The 24,459-nt window shown below is 41.1% G+C and overlaps 1 protein-coding gene across 4 annotated transcripts in view; it reads right to left on the minus strand.

The window, feature by feature from the left end:
* The window catches only part of ccny (cyclin Y), a 42,086-nt gene extending 18,277 nt beyond the window's left edge, over window positions 1-23,809 (minus strand). For all 4 annotated transcript variants that reach the window (XM_080855414.1, XM_080855412.1, XM_080855413.1 and 1 more), the window contains exon 1: window positions 23,181-23,809. In XM_080855414.1, coding sequence (XP_080711540.1) covers window positions 23,181-23,334 — 154 coding nt within the window. In that variant the 5' untranslated portion in view covers window positions 23,335-23,809. The remainder of the gene's footprint in view (window positions 1-23,180) is intronic.
* Window positions 23,810-24,459: the final 650 nt, after the last annotated feature.

Raw genomic sequence — 24,459 nt, forward strand, 5'->3', positions numbered from 1 at the left:
AAAAACCCTCTCAACACGCCAACCCCCATCCAACAGACTGAATATTTAGTTCGAGCTTTTCTTCTTTTAGCACAGCCGGTCGCTCTCCCTCCTTCTCCTCCCTCCTGCTTTGCTTTAAGGGCAAATAAAAGAAAGGATTCATTGTGTGTGGGGTGTTGATGGCATGAGACGTCTGGGGTGTGTGTGTGTGTGTGTGTGTGGGGGGGGGGGTCCATTGTGTTGTAAATGCTGGACAGGTTGGCACAGACACAGATAAGGGGTTAGGGGAAAGGAGCGGGAATGCTAATATGGTGGTGCTGCAGGGCCAAGTCACGCACTGGGTGGAAGAGGAGCCGAGGGATCTTGCCCAAATAAATAGGTCATATTTCGTACACTATTGATGTGGTGGTCCCATGCAAAATAAATACTTGCTGTATGACTCAAGGATAGAAATACATTATTTATTCAGGATTAATTATGAAGAATTATTTTGTACGTTATCTCTGACCATAGTAAAAAATTGTATTAAACACTACACAAGATTGCCTTCACAGACCTACACCCCCAGATGTTTTGAAACAATTGGTCAATTGTCACCAGCACCAAAACCGATGTGTAAAAGGCAAACGCTCCGCCCCAGTGGTCAGGGTCTTAATGGATTTCTATCCTTGAGTCATACAGCAAGTATGTATGTTGCATGGGACCACCGCATATCATCAATAGTGTAGAAAATATGACAATGGTGAGCCCACTTCTGAGATTCAGAGTAGGAATTCAACCTTCATAATTTGTATTTATTTTTTATCAACACCTAGGTTTTCCTTTGACACTCTAGGCTACGATGTATGTATATTTTGGGTTAGGAGTTACAAGTTACTTTCACTTCAGTAAGCGCTTTATTTACCATATACCCAATATGTGTCTTTAAACAAATGCCTGAGTTAGTTTAAACATTCATGGTGCACTGTTCGCATCATATTTGAACACAAGCTGTATGAAAATTACCATCAAAAGGGCATTTTGTATTGATTTCTGTGCAGAAAGTAGAAAAATAAAATGTGTCCAATGGTGAGCCCACTTCTGAGATTCAGAGTAGGAATTCAACCTTCATAATTAAAAAATAAAAATAAATGATCAACACCTAGGTTTTCCTTTGGACTCTTATCTTTTCTACACTTTTGGAGCGGGAGGAAGGGAACCTGCATTGTGAAAGCCATTTAGAGCCAGCGTTTGATGTGAGGTCAGACCAGGGGGAGGTTTGAAGGGGTTAGCTCCAGCAAGTAAGCATTGCCTCCCCTAGTTCTGTTTGAGCCATTTTGGTCAAGAGTCAATATAGAAGAGTGACCAATATCGTGACTGTTTGAATGATAATACAATTTGAAACTGTTATACTAACCGTCTGGCATGACATAGGGAGAGACAAGGAGGGGACTGCCATTAAACAACTACGCTATCCTGTGATTGGTTAACGTTTTCTTCTGCCTTACATTCTCCACCCATCAATGTATATATATATATATTAGGGCTGGGCAACGATTAAAGTTTTGTATCGCGATTAATCGCATGATTTCCCTGATTAATCCCGATTAATCGCATTTCTATACGCAAAATCTAATAATCAATTCAAAAGTAGTGTATAGCGCACTTTTATTTTAAATGTTCTGCCATATGAACAAAAGTGCCACAACATTTGTTGTGCAAACACTTAACATCAGCATTTTTATATAGTAGCAGTTTAATAAAATAAATACTTTGTGTAATTCTCAACTTAAACAATGTTATCAAAACAAATACAAAACTAAAGCTTATTGCCACTGCCAGGGCATTAATGTTTTTAGAGTGTGGTGAAGCACCAGAAAGTTGTGTTGACAATATTACAACTCAATTCCATGTACTTGATGGCTGGTTTCCCTGTAATGTAACTAACCAGCCTGGTTATGACGTTGTTTTTGCCATATCTCTTTTAATTTTGCATTGTTAGCTGACGTTTGTAGCTCGCTAGTTAATGGCAACTCCCCATGCTAGCTAGCGATAGCTAGCTCGTTAAAATTAGTTAGCTTAACTTATCGGGAGCCGGCCCGGGAGGACAGGGGATATCATTGCACAACAAGCTCAAAATCATATTTTCGATAGTTGATTTTCTTGTCATCCTGATGTGATCTTAATGATGGATCCAGTAGGGTGACAGGCAATGAATCGCCACATTATTTCGAGAAGTTTAGCTTTCATGTATCTGTGTTAACTTGCGTGTGGCTATGTCTATGCCCTTCTCCAGGGTTTTTTATCCGGTTGCGCAGCAGTCAGCAGCATACTTTTACAAAATAAAAGCCTGTAGGCAACAGACTTACAATAATAATAAAATAAAAAAAATTAAACCTGCGTTAACGCGCGATAAAATAATTGAGATTAACGCGTTAACTTGCCCAGCCCTAATATGTGTGTGTGTGTGTGTGTGTGTGTGTGTGTGTGTGTGCGTAGGCCTGTGTATGCGAACTGATAGCATTGGAGAGGATGAATAGCTGTAATTAGGCACCGTTTAAGTGGCAGCCCACCCTGACACCAAGGCTTTGGGTTCTGCTAGCCTCCAGAGTGGTGCCATAGCAACGCATCAGGAGGCCCGTTCTCTCTCTCTAAGGCCTTCCATCTCTTCCATCAGAGGCCAGGGCTTACTGCTTCTTGGGCCATCTTTTATGTGATAAAATACGTAAGAGCAGGTGACTATGAATGAAAAATATTCATAACCTATAGAAGGAATAAAAAGGATGGAGGGAACTTGAGTTGATGTAATACACTGCAGATCCACAGCAGGGTTGAGTGTGAGGCTGACTCAGGCTAGTGGGATGAGCTGGAGTCACGTTACCAGCTTGTGAACATCAGAGCCTGGCCAGAAAAGGTATTACCAACCCTTCCTCTCCCTCTCCCTCTCCCTTTCCTCCACCAGTCCAGCAGCATCACCTACCCAACCCCCTCAGCCCTCAGTCAAAACAGTGTTGCTAGGCAACGGAGGCACGAAAAGGCTCGGCAGCTGCAGACAGAGTTAAAGGCTGACTGATGAGCTCTCTCACGCTCACACCCTCACACAAAAACCTACCGAATAACTGATAGTAAAACAGTAGGCATAAGTCAACCCAGAACTCTAACAAAGTAATTTAACACAGATTATAGATTAATCACATGGGAGAACCTAAATAAGAGCATTACGTAATGTTTAAGGAGACAAAATGAGAGAGAGAGAGAGAGAGAGAGACTGAGAGACAGAGAAACACCACTCAGACGTATTAATGAAGTCTTCCCAGTACAAGCTCACTCCCAGAGAAGTAGGCCAATACAAAGAGGGACTGAGATAATGGAGGGTGCCAGAATCAGAACCCACACTCAAATCTTTCATAGCAGGAGGTCACCAAAACTTTATTCCCAAGATACACCACAGTTAGGATGCTAGCATGTTTTTATCAGTGCTGACTGTGCTGCTTTTAGTGTTTTTGTTTTGCGATGTTTTTGCATGCCTTTCAGGCAGTTAGCTCGCTAGTTGTAAACCAAAACCACGTACTGCTGCTTTGATTCTGTCAGTTATTATTATGGTCAGTCAGCTTTTAATTGTCAGGCCAACAGTCAAAGCCAATTGTTTAATCAGTGCAGACGTCAGCTAAGAGTAGAAACAGCACTCACATGGCAATCCCAGAGAGCAGTCCCTCTGAGGTACATTATACCTGGTCTGTCATGTAGTAAAGTGGTCTGTATGTGTTTGATACTGTTGCCCACACATCGCTGACCCGTCTCTTCTATGGGTGTTGGTGGTACAGTGGTTAGTGCTGACCTGTCTCCTCTATGGGTGTTGGAGGTACAGTGGTTAGCGCTGACCCGTCTCTTCTATGGGTGCTGGTGGTACAGTGGTTAGTGCTGACCTGTCTCCTCTATGGGTGTTGGAGGTAGAGTAGTTAGCGCTGACCCGTCTCTTCTATGGGTGCTGGTGGTACAGTGGTTAGTGCTGACCGGTGTCCTCTATGGGTGTTGGAGGTACAGTGGTTAGTGCTGACCTGTGTCCTCTATGGGTGATGGTGGTATAGTGGTTCGTGCTGACCTGTCTCCTCTATGGATGTTGGAGGTACAGTGGTTAGTGTTGCTGCCCTCAAAGCAGACTACCTTGGTTTGCTTACCAGACACTGTGGGATGCATGTAAAGGTCGTTTTGGAAAAAAAGCGTCTGCTCAATACCAGACCTTTGCCTTTAGGGTATATCAGCGTTTGCCTCAAAAAGGCATGACAACAAACTGTACACACACACACACACACACACACACACATCCAAAATCCCATGCCACTAACCAATAGTAGTTGGCATTTGAGAATTTAGAACACAGAAATACCCATTTTACACATGTGTAGGTTGATGGCAGTAGGCATGAATACTCATGGAAATTTGTTTGAGCCAGTCATGTGTCTGAAACCTCATCAAGGTTCATATGGTAATGTATGATGTTGGGCTCATCTGGTCATGGTAGGCGCTGCTGCCTGAGCCAATTTGACATGGTCTTCACCGTGAATAGAGCCCCCTATGGAGATAATTACTCACACCTGCCCTCTCAAGTGCTTATATTCGCTCTCACTCTCCTTCTTTTAGACCCCATTTAGGCCAAGGCCAGACTAAGCGGATTTTCATACTTTCCGGAACGTATTCAGGGTTAGTCAATCGCGGCCAGACAAAGCTGTGCTGCGCTGTTCTACGGCCACACACACCCATTGAAACTGGTGAATATGCTGTAGTACATATGCAAGGCCTGTTGGTGGCGCTGTGAAGGGTGCTACCGGAAATGGAGAAGAAGACTCGTAGAAGAAGACGACAAGTTACAACTAGTTAAGTTGGTGACAGTTCAGTTTGTCGCCAAGTAGTTGACCATACTGTGCCTTATACATTTCCTATGCTTAAATAATCATTGTTCGACCTGTATGTGATGCATTATGTGCATACCTAATGAAAGTAAGGGTTTTCATGAAGTTGCTACTGTGATAGATCGTGTGTATTAAATACCACATTTTGGGCTACCTTCTAGTGCTATTAGTAGTGATTAGCACGCTAAGCGGAGATTTAGCTATGTTCTGTTCTTATGTTGATACGCTGTAATAAAGATGTGTTCAATCCTGCTAAGATTTCGACTGGATGAGATATGAATGAGATCCATGTTGCCTAGTGTAATGTGCACTATTATATGTATCTAGTAATATTAGTTGTGTAATTCAGTGCAGTGTAAATTAGTCCCCATAAAGAAGACTGCTTTGGTAACTCAGTGAATAAAACGTGCCCTTCTTAGATCGTTGTTTGCCAGCCATAAACAGAACAGAAGACTTACATTTTTTTGTTTTTATTGCGATTGGGAAGATGTATGTGACTACTTGACAGCTTCCAGCGTTCACGTGGGATAATTACGTCATCAGATTCGCGGATTCAAACCCGATTTGCGGCCAGACAGGCCCTGATAGCAGGGTAGATTGCAACCTTCCCACTCTGGAGAGGGGATTCTAACCTTGACGGAAAGTAACGCTCCAAATGGCAGATTTATCTGGCCGGGAGGCCAGTTTGTCAAGTTACTTTCCGGAAAGTATGAAAATCCGCTTAGTCTGGCCTTGGCCTTAGACGGAGCCTAGTCACTGAATCGGGTTAATTTTTCACACTAGGGATGCAAATTATCGATTAATTCATTAATCATTAGTTGATAATCTTATCGATCGACTTTCGATTAATTGATAAGCTGCGTTTTTCACCTGAGTTTCAGTGCTTCAATAGGGCCTTTATAAATATCAGCTAAATAGTTGAGTTATTATATTACATTACATTATGATAATTCTATTCTATTCTATTCTATTATACATTCCTCAAGTAATTATGCATTAGGAAAAGAAAGCAGATTTTTTTTTTTAATGGTATAACAAAATACATTCTTTAATTTAAAACAAAGAAATAAATTATGGACTGGCTCAGTTCTTGCATTTGAAACAGACGTTAAAAAAAAAGAATAGAAGAAATTAAATAGAGAGCCAAACAGAATATTATTGAGCCTATAGATTATGAAGAAACTGCATCTAGGCTATTACAAGCTAAATAGCCAACACAACTCTCTGAAGTTTAACTCGCGCTCACGGTAGTGAGGGATAGAGTAGTTACATTCTTAATGGCAAGCCATCAGGCAAAGGTAAGCTAGCCCGCTAACGAGCTAGGTATATAATATCATTAAGCCTGAGTGAGCTAGTCCGCTATCAAGCTAAATAGCCAACTCAACTCTTACTTACTTACTTACTAACTCTCATGAGCCAAACTCGCGGGCACACGTTAGCGCGGGAGTAGACAGAGATATTCACATTCATAGCAAGGTGAGCTAGCCCGCTAACGAGCTAACAGCTAACCTGAGTTTTAAGCCTAAGTGTAGCTGTGATTTTAGGTTGACCAGGTGAACTGGTGGTGCCATGCAGGACAGCAGCATGCACGGTGTTCAAATGATAACTGAGTGAGCTAGTGGAACTATTGTATTTCAATACCGCATTACACAGAGAACATTTGACTTCTTTGCCTGAATTAACAATGTTGAAGTGGTCCCACACCGCACTTCATTTCGCCCGCTTCATTTTGTTTTCAACCGGTCTCTCGCGCTAGCGCCCTCTAGCGATTAATCGTGATTAATACATTTTGATCGAGCAACCTCTTGATCGACAATTAATCTAAAGTCGATTAATCATTTGCATCCCTATTTCACACGAATCGAATCTTTTAATTTCGTAAGGATGGAGCCTGGTAACGAGAGATTTGCGTAAGGACGAACCCATCCGATTGGGATGAATGGACTGTAGAACATTCCCCATGCCTGTTGGTGGCGCTCTAACGGTGTTACAAACAACTGAAAAAAAAATTGAAAAAAACTTAGAAGAAACGAATAAACACATTACACGAATAAACACATTACACAAGACATTCAAGCTCCAATTAGCAACATTTAGCCTAACCACATAGCCTACATTTAATCTGCACAGTAATACATTATGGTGGTTAATAAAATCAGTGGTCAAAGCAGAATATAGGTTGTGCGAAATTTAATTCTATTTTCTATTGATAATAAAGAGTTTGAAACAGGGCAACATGACAGTTCTGTCATCCCATTTCCCATGAGGCTTTGCTCCGACCATTCTACATTCATTTATGAACAAAAAAGCAAATTAAAATCGCTGGCCAATTTATATTTGTGGTCATGAAAGTTATGTAACGTCTGTAAAAGAATTAAATCAAGATAGGAGGCTAAACAAAAATCAGTAGGCTGGATTAATGAGAGTGAGTTTGAGACACACCATGAGTGAGCTGTAGAGAGACAACAAGTGCTATATATATATATTGGTTGGAGATCGCGATGCGATCATGTGGGAAAATGACATCATCAGGTTGCGTGAATCCGTGCAAACGAACACCAGCCCCCGTACCGATTCAAATCTACTCACTTTCTACCCCTGATTCGAATCGTTGCGGATACCGTGTGCGGGTAGAGAGTGTTAGGGCTATCTGTATTAGTTTCATTTCGGACGCAGACAAACTCGGCTCCGTCTAAATGGCACCTTAGATCCTCTCATTTTCTCTCTTTTTCACTGTGGTTACAGAGGGAACCTACCAGGGATAACTGCCAGAGATAATCAGGAAAATCATGCATATATTGAACCCTTCTGATGCCTCACAGTATGAACATTAACATGACAACCATTCACTGAATCATTCTGTATACCAACGGTTTTTGTTAGTACACCAACTAGCCTGTGCTGAAGGTACCCATGTCTAGTGAAAAAAAGATTACATCCTGTACTCAAACCTGTAAAAAAAGGAGAGAAGCCTTTACAGGTATTTCAAATTATACATGATGCATTTCAAGTCGAGTCATGAGTCAAGCCAAAACAGCTAATCAGTAGTTTGAAACTTTAAAACTAGTTAGTTGGAATCATCGAGCCTATAAATGGAAGATTGGTGAAACGCTTAAAAGATTCACATTGTCAGTGGTAGTAATCCATCCCCAAGGCATGATGCCCAAGCTTCAGCGTTGGTATTAGCTCAGGCCTTCACTAGAAGGCTAAAGAGTTGGTGAGCACTGACGCGCTTTAGCGTTGCTATTACAGTCGTATGCAAAAGTTTAGGCACCCCTGATAATCTTCATTACTTTAATTTTTAAATTGTTGGGCGTTTGGATCAGGAACTTCTTTGTCACATATATAATACTACATGGACACAGTGATATTTTAGAAGTGAAATAAGGTTAATTAGATAAACAGAGAATCTGCATAAATTTGGGCACCCCAACAGAAAAATCACAATAATATTTACTAGAGCCTCCTTTTGCCAAAATAACAGCCTCTAAACGCTTCTTATAGCCTCTGATGAGTGTCTGGATTCTGGATGAAGGTATTTAGGACAATTCTTCCTTAGAATACAGCTCCAGCTCCGTAAGGTTTGATGGGTGCCTAGCGTGGACAGCCCGCTTCAAGTCATGTTTCGTGTTATTGTCCTGCTGGAACACCCAACTCCGCCGTAACTTCAGCTTTGTTACAGATTCTTGAACATTATTGTCAAGAATTTGCTGGTACTGAGTTGAATCCATGCGACCATCAACTTTAACTAGATTTCCAGTTCCTGTACTAGCCACACAGTCCCACAGCATGATGGACCCCCCACCTAATTTTACTGTGGGCAGCAAGTGCTTTTCTAGGAATGCTGTATTCATTTGCCTCCATGCATAATGCCTCTTGTTGTGACCATATATCTCTATCTTTGTCTCATCATTCCACAGCACTTTGTTCCAAAATGAGTCTGGCTTGATCAAATGTAGTTTGGCAAACCTCAAGCGATCTTGTTTGTGGCGTGTGTGCGGAGAAGGCTTCTTCTGCATCACTCTCCCATATAGCTGTTTTCTGTGCAATGTGCGCTGAATGGCTGAGCAATGCACAGTTACACCATCTGCAGCTTGATGACCTTGCAGGTCTTTGGAGGTGGTCTGGGGGTTGTCCTTGACCATTCTGACCATTATTTGCCTTTTTCTCTTTGTTATTTTTCTTGGCCTGCCACTTCTGGCCTTAGCAAGAACTGTGCCTGTTGCCTTCCACTTCATAATAAAATTCATCACAGTGGAAACTGATAGCTGAAACCTCCAGGATAACTTTTTGTAGCCTTCCCCTAAACCAAACTGCTGAACAATCTTTGTTTTCAGATCATTTGATAGCTGTTTTGATGCCCCCATGTTGCCACTGTTCAGAGAAGAATCAAAGAGAAGCACAACTTGCAATTGGCTACCTTAAATACCTTTTCTAATGGTTGGATGCACCTTTCTATGGAATTGAAGGCTTAACGAGCTACTCAGACTAATTCTGTGTTGCAGTTTATCAGCATTGAGTAGGTACAGGTATTCAAATCAACAAAATGGATGAGGGTGCCCAAACTTTTGCACAGCCTATTTTTCACATTTGATTTAATTTCACACCACTAAATACTGCTACTCTAAATATCTTTGTCTGGAAAACACCCCAGCACTCAGTGATAACTAGAAAATGATTTTTTTGGTGAAGACAGAGTAAATGATCATGCAGCCTTAGAGGGGTGCCTAAACTTTTGCATACGACTGTAGCTCAGGCTTTCACTAGAAGGCTAAAGAGTTGGTGAGCACTGACACGCTTTAGCGTTGGTATTAGCTCAGGCCTTCACTAGAAGGCTTAAGAATTGGTGAGCACTGACGCAAGCAACAATATAAACACTGAGTTCCAGTCTTAAGGCATTGAGGTCTACCCGGGTGTAATTGTCATTAGCTACTGCGGTTTTCTACATAGTGTACAGTTGTTTGACTTATATGAGAATTCACAAACAAATAATACGTCAGTGAAGTAAAAGGTAAAAAAAAATATATATATATATATTGTTAAATGTATTTTTTGGCTGTGAGATTTCTGTTGTATTTCTTTTACATTCACAGACACTATAATTGCACAGGTTCCTGGACTAAGATCTTATCACCACATCACCTCCTCCAGAGAGAATGACCAAGATCTGATCACCACATCACCTCCTCCAGAGAGAGTTTTTAAACTATGCACCCGGAGACACTCAAAGACAATTCAAAATAAACACCTGTGTGTGTATTATTCCTCAACAGACACACAGTATTGTCAGCAGTGTTGGGGAGTAGTGCAGTTCCATGATCGCTGAATGCGAGAGAGGTGTTTTGGCCACAGTGTCTTAAGTTATATTAAGAGAGCCTGTCTTCCCTTCTCCACTGGACCTAAATAGATCCCCCATGGAAAACAATGATCCAGTGGATAAAAGCATGACATCATCTCTCCACTTCTTTGCCAAATCTTAACAAATAAATGACATTCCTGCAGCCGGGCACAGGTGAGGGTGCAACCAAGCTAATCAGCTGATTACTGATTGGCTGTTTGCGTCACTTGTGGCATAATAAAGGGATATGATTGGCCGAGTCAGGGAGGGAGTACCCTTGGAGTTGGTTAATGCAACCTAACTTTGCTTATTTGTTATGTTCTTTTGTGACAATTTCACTAGTCAAACTTACCAAACCTTTTATGTGACACTTTTCCTATCGCATTTGAGGGAGTGTCTATCACAGTATGCCTACTTTGATAGTTTATAGTCATATGAAGAGAGAGATAAACACCTGCTGTTCCTACAAACCACTCTGGCTATGTACTTTGTAGTTCTGTGCATTACATAAGTTAGCAGTCAGTGCCAATTGTGGTGTTGCTGGTTGTGTGTAAATCCTCTGGCAAGCAGAGAGAAAATTGCAGAAAGAGTTTGCATTCAGGTTCGTCCAGATATTCAAATTCATCAACATATACACAGCTTGCAACCTCCCATATAAAAAAGTGAAAGTGACTTATCTTGAGCATTCCCTATTCATGTAGGGTACTGATGACTGCTGCTCTTGCGTTTCATTAGATTCATCACCTTGGTCACAAAACTTGGTAGTTATTGTGGAACACCTTTAAGCAATCTCTTGAAAAAGGCATTAATGACAAGATTATGATCAGAGGGGGATATCAAGTCCATGCCACATCTCTAGGAATAGGTTGTCTTGATGCCGTCAAGGTTTTACGGATGATTTGAATGTTTTTATGCTCATTATGGTAGTAATGGAAGGCTTTTGGATTCTGTGTAAGATATCACTAGGTAGAACAAAAATGCAGGCTACTGGCTCCACAGTTATGTTCGGTATAGTGCATAGTGTAGTGGTACAGTGGATACCGTTATTCATTATTTAACAGTTTAGATGGGGAACCACCATTTGATTTCTTTGGCATGGAGTGCAGAAATGTGTCAGCGTGAGGCTGAAGGCTGTGACGGCGTGAATCTGAAGGCTGTGACGGCGTGAATCTGAAGGCTGTGACGGCGTGAGGCTGAAGACTGTGGCGGTGTGAGGCTGAGGACTGTGGCGGTGTGAGGTTGAAGACTGTGGCGGTATGAGGTTGAAGACTGTGGCGGTGTGGGGATGAAGACCCCGGTCTGGGGTTGAAGACTGTGACAGTGTCGGGATGAAGACTGACGATGTTAGGCTGAAGACTGTGACGGTGTGAGGCTAAAGACTGTGACGTGTGAGGTTGTAAAGGTATAAGGTTGGAGACTGTGCTTAGCAAACAGATTGATCTTTCTTTGTGACATGATTTACCTATATGTTTCTCTTCATGTGTGAATATAAGGCCTTGCGGCCAGGCTTTTTACGTCCTTATTTCAAGACAGCCATTCTCAAAACACACAACAAATCTCAGGTCAGCTAAGAATAGCCCATTGTCGACCTTCCCTCATCTTCTGCTCTCCTTTTTCCCCTCATTTTCAGACGGACACGAAAGCTCAGTTTGTTAGGGCGCTATAAATTGAAGGCCATCACGAGACTGTGGTTCCAACTTGGACTGACCGGTATATTGACTTTATAAGGTGTACCAACATATTTTCACACAAGCTATAGGATGATCCAATACAGTTTATTCAGATATAGTTTGATGTTACATAACCTGCCAGTGTTTGCAGTGCGCTTACTCTTCTATCAGATTCTCCGCTGTTGACAGCTGCTAGAGTCTGTTAATCTGGACTCATGTTTATTAGTGAATAAGAACATGTGTTAATATGAAGATGTCCAGGTACCCTGAGGGTTTCTGCCTTTTCCTGTTATAATTGTATAAGTTAAATGGAGGCTGCTGTAACATCAGCTAGATAACTATCATTTCATAGCTAGCGTGGTTTATATATGGTGCGGTTTATAGTTGGGAAAATAGGGTATGATGGTGAAATAAATCGCTGGTTTCGTCCAAGGCACTTGCAGGGGTGTTATTGTAGGCAATAGGTTTATTGTTAGCCTAATATCTGTGGACAAAACAAAAGCAATCTGGTGTTATGGTGCTTTGTCTACTAAGCTTAGTCTGTGAATACGTGAAGGTATACACGATTGATGCCAGATCATAATCTCACAAGGATATGATTACATAGCTTTTTCAGGGTATTTCACTAGGCGGAACTGTCAAGAGATTGGCCCAATCTCAATACTTCCCCTTACCCTTGAAGTTGCGCGTTCATGTGAGAGCTAGTGGTGTCTCAATACCCAATTTGATCAAGATTAAGGGGTAAGATTAAGTGGTGTACGGCCCTCGTTTTTAAGCTGATCGGAGAGCTACCTTGCTCCTCCAAGGGCTATCCCAGAGCACACAGCGAAACCAGCTCGGGAATTTTTTTTAAAAAATGGCTGCTTGAAGCGAGGAATATTTTACATGAATAAAGCTATCTACACAACTTTTTATATGTTTATAATGACTCGGTTTGATCTGAAATGTGATACACGAACTATGCATAGTAGGGCTGTAACGATATTGGATCGAACCGAGAAATCGCGACACTCTGGGCCACGAACCTGCATCGCGATGCGAGGAGGCAGAACCGCGACATGCCCTCAGCGGTCACGTGAAAGCGCACCGGCCTTTATTTGGGGCAGGCTTGTATTAGGGGCAGGCCTTTATTTCTTACTTATCTTCTGTTATAGAATTGTATTATTTAAATAATGGGCATAATTGCAGTAGGTTAATATAATTCATTGCATATGCGTTCAACACTTCCTGCACATCGCGTAGCGCTTTAGGTCGGGGTGTCAACGTAAAAATTAAACATCGGAGTTATGGTCTCCACTGTCAGTCACGGAGGAAAAGACTTCCAAAGCCTTGAATTTAATCATTTTTCTAGACACTCTATTATGCTTATCGCGGACTGAAAACATTTATTCAACGAACTGGTTTGATATCCAGCCTAACTTTCTTTCTACCTCCACCTGCTAGTCGTTGCCTATCGCATTCGTCTCGGGTCAATGTCAAACTTCTTTGCTGCTTTTTCTCCCGAATGTTCTTTAGCATACACCATCTCTTTGAATTTAATATCAAAGTTACGTAAGTGTACTACTGCTTTATGATCCCTTCTGGAAAAAGTAACCTAGCCAACTAAAACGTTACAGATAAACAACAGTAGGCTATACGATACGTGCATTTAGGCTAAACATTCGCCTAGTAGTCCTACGTGGGGAAATTTCTTTTTTTATTGCAAACAGCCCATGAGATTAGCCAACAATATTATATAATATAATATTAGACATGAGGAGAACATGTATTTCTGAAATGCATTCAATTCAATTGTGATGCTACTTTGAGCCGACGGACTGATGCTGGTAGGCTACAGTAATATACCAGTAGGCTACTTTATTTTACCCCCGGCAAGTATTCGGGGCCCGGCCTTTATTTGTCCGTATGGACCACGACCCCGGCTACTATCTGAAGCCCGGCTTCTAATTGAATCCCAGCCTTTATTTGAGGATTTACGGTATGTGTTGTTTCCCTCATATTTTTAGGCTATGTTCAAGCCTACTTTTTCAGAAGTTTGTTGTTTTTCAACAGCATTGCTTTGAGTAATAAAAACCTCAATATTTGGTTATAAATTGTTTCTTAATTTTTTTTAAAGCTCATACTTATTCTAATGTGAATTAGAAAATATATTTGAAAAATCGCGAGGTAAAAAAAAAAAATAATAATAATAATAATAATATCGTGGGGTGTATCGAACCGTGGGTCAAGAATCGTGATACGAATCGAATCGTGAGTTGGTGTATCGTTACAGCCCTAATGCATAGTATTGTAGGTCTTAACTGAAGCTTTCAAACGGTAGTTTTAGGTTACAATTAGCGCGTATGCCACCACTTAATTGGATTATATGGTAGCTTGCTAGGACTAGCCTGACTCCATGCATGTGTACAGATAACTTTGTTATCCACGAATTACGTTTGATATCTGTGAATGACAGCACTTGCTTTGGAGGCCTCGATCTGTGCTTTACATGTACACAAAACAATTACGACAGTCTAGTTTTGTGCTCTATACAGTCGTATATATATATTTGCAACCATAATTGAAACTTTTTTTAAATCGCTAGTTTCATAGCTCATACAGTCACGCATGTCTACAGATAACTTATCCGCGAACTCCGTTTGATATCTGTGAATGACAGCACTTGTTTGAAGACATCGACCTGTGCTTTACATGTACCATCCTGTATTATCCAGCGACGCCAAGTGACGTACCCGAAACCGAGTGGCGTCTCATTTCATAGGGGAAAGTTTTCAGCCCTTGGCCCTTACACTTGCAAGTGCTAGGGTTAAGACAAAGACAAAGACAAAGCAAAAGGGGCAAGGGGAAGAATCGAGATTCGGCCATTGTCTTGCTCTCTCATGAGAGCGTTTACAGGCTAGGCATGCTCCTCACACTTGAGCACATTAAACGTTTATTTTCCCAAGAACAGATTGTTAATCATTACGCATATAATGTAAATGCTTAAAAACAATTGTCAATTAGGGTCATACCATAAAAAAAGATCTAAATCGACATCCGATTTAAGTGCAATCTTAGATATTCCTATTCTTAGATAATCCTAGATATTCTTTATTTAAGTATTTAAATATTCCCTGTTTTTTCCCCCTCCAAATACCCAAGAATCAGCAGCAATGTTCTAGAATTTAATAAGTGTATTATTGCCGTTGAAAACAACTGAGGGAAAATTATCAGATTCTCTTATTTTACTTAAATTTTTTATTCACGTGTTTTGCATCTGTACATTTTCAAACAGAGAACGAAACCCTGTCTTTGCATTTTATTTTTTATCTTAGTCTGTTTAAATAAAAGTGCTTGTGAGATCTCACATGTGGCTTTGACTTACAAATGAACATTTGGCCAAAGTCTTAGAAAATACAGATATAAGGATAATCAGGCTAAAAATAGCAGGATAAGAATTTTGGCCCATATTACCCAACCCTAGTTCCAACCCAACTCTAGTTTTGCATGTTGTACACATTTGTAACAATAACACCTCATTATGCTGCTGCTCACAACAAACCCAGCTAATTTAACATCACCTACATTTTGTTCAAGTCAATTCTTTAATTTGTTGCTCTTCTGTCAACCTCGTGTTTGTATGGCATTGCGACTGTAACACACTTACTACGAAATAAATGTTTATTGGTGACAGAATGCTTCATTATTAGCCCCTTTCACCATCTGACTTCATGTTGTGTCTGTGCCCACTCCAAACAGAGTGAAGTATGGTGAACCTGGGTTAAGGGGAGATACTGTAGGGGCTGTGCTGGGTTAGCTGGCCTGCAAAAGGACTTAGTGGGGGTGGGGCCTGTGAACCAGTCTGGAATGAGGTTAAATATGGCTAGAGGGAGGTTCGGGAGTCAGGAGGAAGAGAGGAGCAGGAGAGGAGGGCAGTACAGAAGCCGTTCAGTATCCCCAGCCAGCAATTCGCATGACTGACTTCCTCTCAGCCACACACATATACACCCACAGAAATAGAGAGGCCAAAGAGAGAGAGAGAGAGAAAAAAAAAAAGGAGAGAGAGAGGCCCAAGACATCATACAAATCACAAACACACAGTGGTTCTACAGACAGAGGTCAACAATCATATGCCAGGAGTTGAAGGTTAGTTGGTTGGAATCAGTTTTTCTTAATCTCATCTGGCACAGAGTATTCAATGCATCAATGGCTTGCTATCAGATAACTGAATAGCACACACCACTTTATCAAAAGCCCAGTCAACACCATTAAAACACTACCACTCTGTCCAAAAAAGCTAAATATTTACTTTTCTCAATGAACATGGGGCAACTATTGTCGCCAATTATTTATCAACTACAGATGCTCTTTCACAGGATAATGTGAATGTGATTTCGCTGTAGCAGCGGTCAGCCATTGCACACCATAACCTATACATTTATGTGGATGCACACCATAACTTATGCATTTATGTGGACGCATACCATAACCTATGCATTTATGTGGATGCATACCATAACCTATGCATTTGGACAATCATCAGTTTGCATACAGGGCTAATAGATCCACAGATGATGCCCTATCCACTACCCTCCATGCTGCCCTCAACCATCTTGAATCGAGAGACAGTTATGTAAGGATGCTTTTTGTGGATTATAGCTCCGCCTTTAACACAATCATCCCCGACATCCTGATCAACAAACTGCTGACCCTCGGACTACCCCCACCTACCTGCAGCTGGATAAAATAGGCCTACTTTTTGTCAAACCGCCCAAAGACTGTTAGAATTGGCCCCCACCTCTCCTCCACCATCACACTTAGCACCGGCTCACCTCAGGGCTGTGTGCTGAGTCCTCTCCTCTATTCACTATACACCTTTGACTGTCTACCAACATTCCCCACTAATGTGCTGTTTATACGAAGTCTAGTTTGTTTGCGTCCGATCTGTTCATAATACAGATAGCCCTATCATAAAGACGAACACTCTCTATCCGCACACGGTATCCGCAACGATCGAAGTCTGGGGTAGAAAGTGAGTAGATTTGAATCGGTACGGGGGCTGGTGTTCGTCTGCACGGTTTCACGCAACCTGATGACGTCATTGCCCCACGTGATCGATTCGCGATCTCCAACCACTTTATATATAACTTGTTCTCCCTCAAAATCTCACTCGTGGTGGGCCTCGAATTCACTAACATTAACCCAGCCTTCTGATTTTTGATTAGCCTCCTATCTTGATCTAATTCTTCTTATTCAGACGTAACATAACTTTCATGACCACAAATATAAATTGGCCAGCGATTTAATTTGCTTTTTTATTCTTAAATGTATGTAAAATGAACGGAGCAAAGCATCATGGGAAATGGGATGACAGACAGGTCATGTTGTACTGTTCCAAACTCTTTATTATCAATAGAAAAAATAATTCATTTTTGCATATCCTTTAGTCTAACCACTGATTTTATTAACCATCATAATGTAATGTTGTTAATTGGAGCTTGAATGTCTTGTGTAATGTGTTTATCCTCGTGCTTTTTAGTCTCTTCTTCTAGGTTTTTCACGTTTTTTCAGTTGTGTAAATAAAGCGCCACCCACAGGCGTGAGGTATGTACTACAGCCCGTTCAACACAATCTGGTGGCTCCGTTTTTACGCAAATCTCTCGTTACCAGGCTCTGTCTTTACGAAATTAAAAGATTCGATAGGTGTGAAAAATGAACCAGATTCAGTGAAACTAGGCTCCGTGTGCATATAGCCTAACTCCATCATAAAGTTTGCAGATGACACCACTGTGGTCGGACTTATAACGGGCGGGGACAGGTCCGCCTACAGACAGGAAGTTCAGAATCTGTCTGAGTGGTGCTCAGCCAATAACCTCATCCTAAATACCACAAAAACAAAAGAACTCATAATTGACTTCAGAAAACACAACACCTCCCCCCAACCTCTCCTCATAAATGGTGAGGGTGTGGAGAGCGTAAACTCATTCAAATTCCTGGGCATCCATATCACAGACTGTTTCTCTTGGGCAACTAACACCACAGCAAGTATTAAAAAAGCACAGCAGTGCCTTCACTTCCTCAGGATACTGAAGAAAAACAACTTGAACACGAAGCTGCTGGTGTCCTTTTACAGATCCATCATCGAGAGCATCCTGTCATACGGCATCTCTGTGTGGTTTGCTGCATGTTCTGCAGCAGACAAAACAGCTTTACAAAGAATAATAAAAATTGCAGAAAAAAATCATTGGTTGCCCCCTCCCTCCCCCGTCAGATATTGCACTTAGCCGCACCCTCTCAAGAGCCAAGAACATCATCAAGGACAATACTCATCCCGGCCACCACTTGTTTCAATTGTTACCTTCTGGTAGGCGTTATAGGTCCATACAATCCCGTACCACAAGATTTAAAAATAGCTTCTTCCCAAACGCAATAGCCTCCCTAAACAAACATAGCTAAACCCAGCCACTTACTGTCACTTCTTGCACTTTAATAGTTGCACTACCTGGTCATTGCTCCTTTTACTGTTTTTTTTATTGTATTTTATATGTCTTGTAATGATTATTTATTATATTTATGCACCTAGTGGAGTAGCGTTCCCAATTTCATTGTATTGCAAAGTACAGTGACAATAAAGGCATTCAATTCAATTCAATTTCTGTGGATGCATACCATAACCTATGCATTTCTGTGGATGCATACCATAACCTATGCATTTCTGTGGATGCATACCATAACCTATGCATTTCTGTGGATGCATACCATAACCTATGCATTTATGTGGATCCATGCTACAATTCACCCGACAAAAGAAAGGTTTGACTCTCTAACCACCTGTTGGATAAACAATACACATCATCCAACGAGGCGCATGGAAACCATTCTCTAACAACTATGACCCACTGACACACATTGGTAGACCACACACTCTGCTATTAAAATATCAATGAGTCAATGTTCAAAATGAGTCCATGCTCTCCATTCATTGTGTGAAATGCACCTCATCAAGATTGAGGAACTCATCCACTTGGCTCTCTGAAGAACTTCTATCGTTTTTGCCTTCTCTACACAGCAAGAGATGGCAATCAAGACTATTTAAATTAGTGGTACCTCTGTATGACCTACCTAGTGCTATTTGATGAAGTGTCACTCTTTCAATATACCGTGGCTATCACAAAGCGCTTTATAACTCATCCGTCATTCTAATGTACTTGTTCAAAGCCCTACAATTTTATATTATGGTTATTGTTCATTTTAATATGTTCTGATACAAATACTGTGATAAGCATATTGTTGTATGCTTAATGCTTTGGTTGTTGTTCATTTTTTTTTTTCAAGTTTGTTCTGTAGGTCACTTTGAACAAAAGCATCTGCCGAATAGCATAACCATTGTCATCCTTTGTGTCTCAACAGCACAGCTTATATTAAGACATAAGATAAGACATGCATTTATCTATTCTTCTAGATTTAATGACACAAACTTTGTGTGTGCATGGATGTATTCTGTAGATAAATAAAACAACAGAAATATTACTACATGTTAACACTTCACACATGATCCCATTACATGTGCCACTTAAGCTTAATTTTTAGTTTAATGTTTAAAGAACACTAATGAACAGCATATCAAATTCAAAATTGGTTTGGGCTTCCCTTTGCTGTCTTGATCATTTCCATTTCATACTTCCAAATTCACCATTTCCTTTCATAATTTTCAAGTCTGTCTGTATTTTGGGCCACCTATGTTCAAGTATTGTTGTCGGTGGGGTTTCTGGGTAGTGTAGTCCAGAAGTCAGATAAAGGAGGGATGGAATTCTGTACAAACCCCTTTTCCTTCATTAAGATATTTCTCCGACTCAGTTATTTGCCGAGAGATTTTATTAACGACATAGCAACATCGGTAAACCATCTTATGCGCTGTAAAATGACCAGCAGTTGCATGTTTCTTATAGGAATCTCAGTAAAGATGTTCGCATTTTAAAAAGAAGAAGAATATGTTCGCATTTTCATCCGGAACAAACTAATTATATGAGTCAGCCGTTTACCAGTGTTATACAAAAGGCTGTTGGTGTTTAGTCAAACGTTTTAAGCATTCAGGATGTTTCAATGACAGAAACTCAGACGATTCAGAGCACAATCAGAATATCAAATACATCGGAGACGTACCTTGGCTTGCTAGCATACAAGGGCAAGTTAAAGGCTTAGTGTTAGTGACTGGGCATTTAACGAAGTTCTTAAGTGTAACCACTCAACTGAAAAGATTTCCACTATTTTTTTTTATTTCATAAGGTTGGAGCAGATGCTTTGACAGAAAAGTATGTGTTGTTCTAAGGCCTCGTTAGTTCGCTAGCGAGAGCTGGCTAGCTAGCTTGTCGAATGCTTATTACGGCCTCAATGACAGTGACAAATGCCCGTGACCTATTAACTGAAGTGTTCTGTCGTGTCCGAAAAGGCTACATAAGCAGATGTTTACACACAAAAACGGATCACTTATCTGGCTAACAGCTTGCTTGCTAGCTGTGCTATGTTAGCTAATTTGCAGTTGCTTGAGTACATACGTTTTTTAAGTTACCTTGTCATCACCACAACGAAACGTTAACTATAACTTAGCAGACTGTAACGTAACAAACTATCATTTGTCAAACCCTCGCTGTGTTCACTGTCGGCTTTCCAGATTCGTGTCAAATAGATTACGTTAGCTTGTTAAGAGTTATAGCATGCGAAAGAGCATGCCAATTCCCAGCTATCTAACCACAGAATGCAAAGGCGCCATCTCGTTAGCTGTTATACGTGCTGCAAGCCAACCCCGGACAAGCGCAAAACTCAGTCCTACTTGCAAATCCATACCTAAAATATGCACATAAAAATACATACAAACATAAACATATCACTACCCAAGGAAAACTACCAAGAAGTCATGCAAAAACCTGAGATACTGTCTGAGGAAGACAAAACTAAATCAGAGCAAAACCCAGTATTTCTACCACAAAACATAGGCCATAGTCAACAACAACAACAAAAAACGTGTAATGTAGACATGAATATCTTGCAACCATTACTCCAATGTGTCACCCCAAACTGAGCTTTTACTGTGCGCTCTCATCATTTATCCAAGTCATTTTTAAACTGTTACTTTTAATGTTCATTCAGAGTTGATCCTTGTTATGCTACCATGACATGTGGGCAACTCACATCTGACCCAATTCATCAAGATCAAGTCTGTAGTGCACAGGAAACCAGGGACTTTCCTGCCTATTTAAGGTTACATTTGTGCACTCTGCCAGGAGAGCTTGAGAATATGCCTCTTTTGCACTACCTTGGAGGAGATGGTAGATGCAAAAGCATGATCCGGGAGGGTTAGCAGAAGGGTAAGGGGGGAGAAACATAGAGACAGACAAAAGGACACTCACACACAAATGCATCCCCAATATTCATATTTTAACTATAGCTTCTTTGTTTAAGCTAACAGAGCCAACATTGTTCATGCTCATGACTTTTACTGGGAAATGTTCACAGACATAGGAGACACTAATGCCCTATGATGCCACTAATTTATTCTTTTAGAAGAAAGACACTTCTTGGGAGCTTAGGCTTCACACTCTATCAGCACAACACAGCCTTTTTTTCAACTTAAGAACAAACAATCAAAACACCCTTTCCTGATCCAGTCATCTGACTGAGAAAGCTGAAGATGCTATATTAATTCAACAGCGTATAGTAAAAACAGAGGCACTCTTCCTCTTACAGCCCCTTCTTGATGAATAGACCATTCTCTAACAATGACTCACATGTTGAGCCTGCCTTGCTCACAGTGCCACGTTTAAATCAGTCTAATTTATAAACAGGGATCCTTTCTGTCCTCATCAGACTGGTACAGACCCTTCAGAGGGTGCTGATCACCCTCAGTCCATCCACCCGCAGACAGAGATACTCATACAGACACATACAAACAGACAGCTAAAGCAGTGCTTTAAGGGGGCACCGTATCCAACCACACCCCATACTCACATTGGAGACTAAGGAGACAGACCTACTGCAAAGGAGACAGACCTACTGCAGAAACACTCATTAAAGCTACCAACTATTTTGTTTCTCTGCAATCACATGCTCCATTCAAATCTAAATCTCCTTGCTTCTGGCTCCACTTTTAGACATGAAATTGCCAACTAGAGGTGGCAATGACAACCACAAAACAAAAACAACCTACATGATAAGAAACCAGCTAATAAAGTTATATGGGAATCTAGGGCCCATTAGAGGCTCAAATATATATACAGTGGCGTGTCAAAAAAACACCAGTGTTTATGTTGAGGGTGGGCATCCTATCACTCAAACAAGTGAACAGAAAATACATGCACAGAAGACACACACAAGACCTTTCTTTCTCAGTCTTGGCATACACCCAACAGACCAGCTACCGACTACAATGCATACATTTGAGAAAGGAGGGAATGCGCCAACTATACCAAGACATAGATATACCCTATTGAATTTGGGATTATTAGCCTACATTCTACAGATTTTACCAAGGCATGTTTGTTATTTGGCATGCCTTTCTGATGCTTTGCAAAGAATTATATTACATCATGCTTACTTGCCTACCCCTTAGAAATAAGAAATCCCAAAAATTCTACACTAGCTGAGCAATGAATCCACTTGAGTAAATAGGCCTACATTCAGCACTGCACAGAGGCAAGTCTGAAATGGTTTAATACCAGTCAGATCTTTTCCACAGCTGTCAACTCGGACCATCACTGACAAAAGTTAGAAGTGTGTAAGAGAGCTATGTGGGGAGGAAAACGGCAGACTGACATGCTTACTCAAAATAGTTACTGCAAACTGACCAGAAAGTTAGCTTTATGTTACTACATATCTAAAACTTCTGAAGTAGCTGCACAAAGCCTATTAACCCAATAGAAAGCAGTGGCCTAGGTTGAATTATGCGTGAGCTGTGGTTGAGAATTAGACCCATCAGTTTCTATTGTATATTAAGACTGCAGGTCTATAGTAAAGACTTTTGAAGACCATGTGTTTCGGCACTTTTGTTATATAGGCTTGAAACATGTTGATTATTCTTTGAAGAAGCAGCTGAACCACAATGCAATGTTTCCAAATGCTGTGTTATCTAGAGCCTTGCTAGTATAACAGTGACCACGTCCAATTCATAGATGCGTGTAATTCAGTTGCTAATTTATATATATAATACATTTTTTTTTTTTTATCTGGGAGGCAGTTTTATTACAAAATGTCATAGCAACCTTTGGGTTAGGCTACATTTTTATCACAAAAGGAAGTGGAGGTTTTTTTTCCCAAGGTGTGACATCCTACCGTCAATGTTCTCCCTGTCGCTGATGTGTTGAAGATTGCCCCCAGTGTCGTCCCGAGGAAGCTCCGGCTCCGGGTGGTACGGCTCCAGCCTCGAGTGCGCATTTCTCCTAAGCTTCGGGCTGGACGATACGCAGCAAGAGGTCGTATTCCCCATGATTAGGTTTCCTTGCAGAGGCTAATGATGATGGTAGCGCTACGCAGTGTAATATCCAGCTTTCTCCTGGCCTTTCGATACAGCTGGCTCGAGGACAGGCTGAGGCGTAACACGACGTTTACAAGCACTAAATAGGAAACGCAAAGATACCTTACAGCGTTTATGCACCCTTCTCGGGTCCTAATTTGCAACAGCTGTGATATAAATCCATTCACCGGCACATATCAAATAAATCGCTGGGGCTACTGGCCACCCCACCCCAATCAACCAAATATTACCCCCGACCGACGCAGCTCGCGCCGATAAACGCAACAGCCACCGTCGCTGTCAGAATCCTACCACAGCAATATGAAAGACCGCACCAGAAACATTTTTCATCCGTCGAAAAACATGAGAAATGCTGTGTTAAAATAGCCCAAGTAACATTGTAACAGCGTCAGCTGTCAATATAGGGCTCGGCTTACAAGCTTACAGAGGCGACAGTACCCTAGTGAAATAGTTCCGGTTCAAGTGGGTGGTAACAATGTAGGTTCGTTGACGTAGGCTGCTGTATCCGTATATGCCGAACATTACCATTGCGCTCAATAAATCGCAACAACGATATTTATCTCCAGCACATTGAAATGTTTTGTTGTCTAGATATAAATATTGTTCACGGCGTTGTTTTGAAACAACAGCCTCCCTCTGAACACCAGCAATCGTGGCCGCTGAGTTCTCATAGGTCATCCCCCCCCCCCCCCCCCAAAAAAAAACCCCTCTTAAGCACGTTTTCCTGCTCACTGCCAAAACTACGTTTGTTCGCTGGCCGAATGATTTAGTGAATAAACTAGCACGGTAGGTATGTGTTGGAGATGTATGGTGTGTCCTACTGGCTCTGTGGGGATGCGTCAGGGTGAGCAGCACATAGATGTAACTGCTATAACTCACTACAAAACAATAATTCCTTTAGAAAGTTTTAAATATACTTATTGTTCTATTCATTTTACCCATGTAGTTAACTTGGCAACACCATTATGTGTATGATGCCCTTAATGTGGAAAAACACGCCCTTAAATGTTCAACAATCTGTTGATGTGTTACCAAACTCTTAATATTACCTGAATCCTGCCCAAATGTGATATTACT

The sequence above is a fragment of the Sprattus sprattus genome (genome assembly GCF_963457725.1).
Source record: "Sprattus sprattus genome assembly, chromosome: 17".
In the NCBI taxonomy this organism is placed as follows: Eukaryota; Metazoa; Chordata; class Actinopteri; order Clupeiformes; family Clupeidae; genus Sprattus; species Sprattus sprattus.